Consider the following 4740-nt stretch of genomic DNA (forward strand, 5'->3'; position numbering starts at 1 on the left):
GGAGGGGAGTGGGGCGCCGGCTGGGCCGGCCTGGTTAGCCCAATGGCCAGCTGGGCTGAGGCCCAGCAGGGGGGTGTTTCTTTTCCCTTTTTTGTTTGTTCTGTTTTTTTTAATATTCTATTACTTTTCTGTTTTCTTTTATTTTTGTTTTATAAAATCTAAAAGCGACAACTAATTTGGTGTTATTAAATAGGTCACAACCCCAAAATTTTTGGCACTTTAAATAAAGTATTTTTGCATTTGCTTATTATTTTAAAAGCATTTTTAATAATTGTTTTATCGCCATTTTAGTTTATTTAGTGCATTTAAGTATTTTATTCAAAGATGATTTCTTCACCAACATTTATTATGGACTATTTGACACATTAGGAACAACTTAGTTTTGACTTTTGAAAACTTTAATTGTTTTGACTTTAATTCAAGTCTGAATTTGGATCGGTTCTGAACTAACGCGAGATTATCAACAATATTCGAGGTGACGTGGCATCATTACCAGAGGGTTACTGTAGCGTAACTATCCGGGCGTCACATAGAGCACCTGGTCGGAGTGCAGGAGCCCCTTGTTGAGCTGGAGGTTGACGAAGTAGCCGTTGTGGAACGAGTCCGCGTTCACGGGTGTCGGCGTGTCGTCCAGCTGTGCCAGGTTGCTGTCGCCGGAGCCAGTTGGCTGGGGGCAGTTGGCCTTGAGCTTCGCGGCGTAGTCCGGATCAATGTTGGCCTCGTTGTAGAGCCTGTTCCTGAAGTTCTTGCACTGCGCCCGCCCAACCGTGTGCGCACCAGAGAGGGCGACCATATCGATCGAGCTGAACCCCTTGGCGGCGAATCTGGTGTTGAGGCCGGCGACGTCCAAGGACGGCGGAGGCAGGTCATTGTTGGCCAGTGTCACGCTAGCCGTGGTGGAGTCCCTCCTCCCCAGCTGAACAGTCCACGACGGCCCTCCCAACTGTATATATATGCACCAGGAAAATAAAATCGATTTATTATTTTTCCGTGGACATGCGCAAACTGACAGGTCTACCTAGGGCTTCGCCATGCGAGCAAATTAAGGTGGTGGCTTTGTACCGCGACGACGGAGTCGCGGGCGGCGACGGCGAGGATGTCGGCGCAGGAGACGAAGACGGTGCGCTTGTTGTTGTCGCACGCGGCTTCCACCAAGTCCTTGATTTTCTGGATGAGGTCCAAGCCAAGCAGCGATCCCACGTTCCCGCCTGCGTTCTGCTCGTTGCCAGACAGCAGAACGGACGCGTCACAGCCCTGCGTGTACGTAGCGATGCAACATTTATATATGCACGGTTAACCACTGGCACTAATGTTTAGCAAATGAACAAAACCGAAACAAAAACAGGGTCAGCCAGACAATAGAAGTGGTATGTGAAAAACTTGCTTGGACAAAGCAGTCGTGGAAGTGCAGCCTAAGCAGAGACGCGCCCATGCGGGGGTTGCTGCCCACGGCGGCATCCACGGCGTTCTTGATGGTGGAAAGCGCCCCGGGGCACGACGAATCGTAGAACGTCGGCGACAGCTGCGCCGACACTGCCGCGGCCAGGCACAGGAGTAACACGACTGATAGACATGAAGACGCCATGACAACTACCTGTACTACCTATAGCAGATGAACTTTTGTGATGGATTCGGATGTAATGCGCATGCCCTGCATTCCATGAAGATATATATAGCCTCTCGCAGGCTTGGCCACTCCTAGGTTTTGGGGTACTGTGTTGGCTAACCGGCGAATATTGTGTTGGACAACTGGCCTTCCATCTGCTAGCGCGGTCCCCTCTTTTCTGGATTGTCGTATTGCTGCAACTCGCCGAGTGCATCGCGGAGTTACATCGTGAACGCATGTATCATGCATAGAGTAAAATTAACCAGCAGTTGCAGAATCATTTTTATTTTTTTGCGGGTGAGTTGCAGAATCATTTTGCAGGGAATTGACTAGGATATTAATTAGCAAGTAGCCATGTACATGTTTTGCTAAATCATGCGCGGATGTATCATCCAAGTAGTGCATTGAAGTCAACGAAATTCAAAACCTACGTAGTCTTTTTCTTTTGAATGCTCAAAAGCGGAAATTGCTTTTGGAGGCTGAGCTCCTTATGGAGGCCTCCAAATGCAAAATTCATGAAAATTCATATTTTTACATTTCAAAAAATTCTAAAAAAATACAGAGATAGATGGAGGCATAGTGCGCAAGTGTGTAAATTTTCAGGACAAAATACGTTCAAATGAGGGCTGTGCAAAAAAGACAAATCTGGGGCTTTTTAACACCTTATATTATTCATCCTCCCTGACCATGAATTTGTCTTTTCTATACAGGTCGCATTTCAACGTATTTCATCATGAAATTTTACACACATATGCCTCACAATCTTGTTTACTTGTACAATTGTTTTCAGATTTTCTTTGAAACCGAATTTTTCAGTTTTTCAATTTTTCAAAAAATCGGCCTCCATGGAGGCTGACAGCCAAAAAAAAAAATACTTCCTCCATTCTACGTTATTTTAAGGTATAGCTAGCTTTGTCCCAAGTCAACTTCTCTATATTAATCCCGGAAAAAAGTATTTCTCTATAATATTTGTCAAAGTGTTGCATAATTAATGTACCAACCATCGTGAACGGGTGTACGCGTACTGCTAGTAGCTGGACAAGCAGGCTGGAAACCTTTGACATTCCTAGGGTTCTGAGCCAACGGCGACTATTGTGATGCCCAAGTGGCCATCCATCTGATAGCTGTTCGATGATGGTTGCTGCTCTTCATCTCTTTTTCTTACCAAATGCTATAGAACTCAACTGACGCAGTTCTAAGCTGTTTTGGCGTGATCACGGTTTGGACAGTTGGATAAGGCGCACTAATTAATCATGGCGTACGTAGGCTGGCTGGCTGTAGTCGTCTTGGTCAGCAATTTGAAACTGTTCGCTCTGAACCGTCCTTGCGCGAACGCTGCAGCTGCTCGGTGGGCTTCTCTCCATATCTATCGTCTTCTCGAAGCAACCGTGGCCTCGCAGTTTCTCTCATTTCCTCTCCGTCTTGACCCCACTCATCTCTCCCAATCCCGTTCCGATTCACCCAGCGCTCATCTCGACTCCGACCGGCAAACCACTCAACACGGGGTGCATGTGCTGGCCCTCTACGAGCCGAGGGCCGCGTTACGGCCACTCCTTCCCCTGATCCATAAGCAATAGGAAGTTAATTGCACAAAACCATTATATTGGGAGCTAGGTTTGCAGAAAGCCACCTGACTACGATTTCATTGCAAAAAAATAAATCATGTCTATAGTTAATTTCTGTAAAACCCACTGATCGTCAACTTAGGCCGTTTTAAGCATGTTTATGATAGATGGACGGGCCGTCAGAGCTAACTTGGCAAAAAGAATGCCACACGGGCGCGTTGAGTGGCTTCTGACAATTACAATTTTTTTCTTATAAAGTTGCAATGATTTTAGACACCACATTTTTTTTGAAACTTTAGACACCACATTTTTGTAAATTGCCATGTGATCAGTTTAAAGTTTTCTAAATATTCCATCTGAAGATTACAAATCTTGATTTACCATGCTTTTTCAAGAATAAAATTTCCAAAATTTGCAATGTATATTTTTCTACTATTTTCTCACATGTTGCATTGATTCGGGAAAACAAAAACTTTTATGTACCATGCCAAATTTGTCATGTGTTTATGGAAAACTGATTAAATACACTATGGCAAATTTATTTGACATAACATGGCAACTTCTTTTTTCTTCATATAGCATACCAAAATTTGTATTACATAGAAGTAGATTCGACTATGCACATGGCATTTTCTAGGATAAAGTTCTGAACTTGTCACATCGCAAGTAACGACAAAAATCTTCAATTTATGTTATGTTCACATGGCAATGTTTAGTGTTTTCTTAATTGGCACATGGCAAACTTTACACCATTTTTTTCTAAATTCCACATGGAAACTTTTCCTGTGTGTTCTGTTGTATGTATGACTCTGATATATTTGTGGCAATTTTATTTTATATATGGTGGTGGATTTATCATCAAAAGGATTGCAACCTTTATATCACACTAACATGCATTTTACTGTGCATGGCAATTTACTATGCATGTTCTTTTTCTTTTGTAATGTACTGAACCATGACAATTATTTATGTACACCATAGCAATTATTTTTATTTTATACACACCATGGAATCGCATATAGCATGACAAAAATTACTGTCTACGACATGTGGAAATTCTGTTTTGTATTATAGCTATGAACATGACATGGCAAACTTAATGTTTTTTGCCATGGCAACTTAATTTGCAATACATCTTTAGACATGGAAAAGTTTGTTTTTTTGCCATGGCAACTTTAGTTCTACTTCAGATGTATAAATTCCATGGAAAATTTAAAGATGCCTTTGGCCGTTGCAACTTAATCGGTACTACATAACAGATGAATCTCTAAGATAGTGTCTGGCAACTACTAGATGTATGTTCACATGACATTTTCACACATACTGCCATGGCAACTTTCAACAAGTACCCATGTGAAAATCCCGTTGTGTCTACCACTACTAACATGCCTTAGAAAATCCCCTTTTCTTCATGTGGCAACTTGATCTTGTTCAGGAGGTATTTTGATTGCTGCCTTACATTTTTTTACTGTGTCCATACATAAATTTTCCTTTTTCTTTTTTTCCTCCAGAAATCAGTTCTTTGTTCTTTTCCTTGACCCTCATCTTGAGTTCTGCTCTTTATCTATA

At 42.4% G+C, this 4740-nt stretch overlaps 1 protein-coding gene across 1 annotated transcript in view; it reads right to left on the reverse strand.

Annotated features, from left to right (window-relative positions):
• LOC119367283 (peroxidase 2-like) overlaps window positions 1-1585 on the reverse strand; it is a 13503-nt gene extending 11918 nt beyond the window's left edge. The window contains exons 1-3 of the mRNA XM_037632840.1: window positions 1385-1585; window positions 1063-1254; window positions 532-943 (exon numbers count right to left, since the gene is read on the reverse strand). Coding sequence (XP_037488737.1) covers window positions 532-943; window positions 1063-1254; window positions 1385-1585 — 805 coding nt within the window. The remainder of the gene's footprint in view (window positions 1-531; window positions 944-1062; window positions 1255-1384) is intronic.
• Window positions 1586-4740: the final 3155 nt, after the last annotated feature.

The sequence above is a fragment of the Triticum dicoccoides genome, chromosome 2B, assembly GCF_002162155.2.
Source record: "Triticum dicoccoides isolate Atlit2015 ecotype Zavitan chromosome 2B, WEW_v2.0, whole genome shotgun sequence".
Lineage (NCBI taxonomy): Eukaryota > Viridiplantae > Streptophyta > Magnoliopsida > Poales > Poaceae > Triticum > Triticum dicoccoides.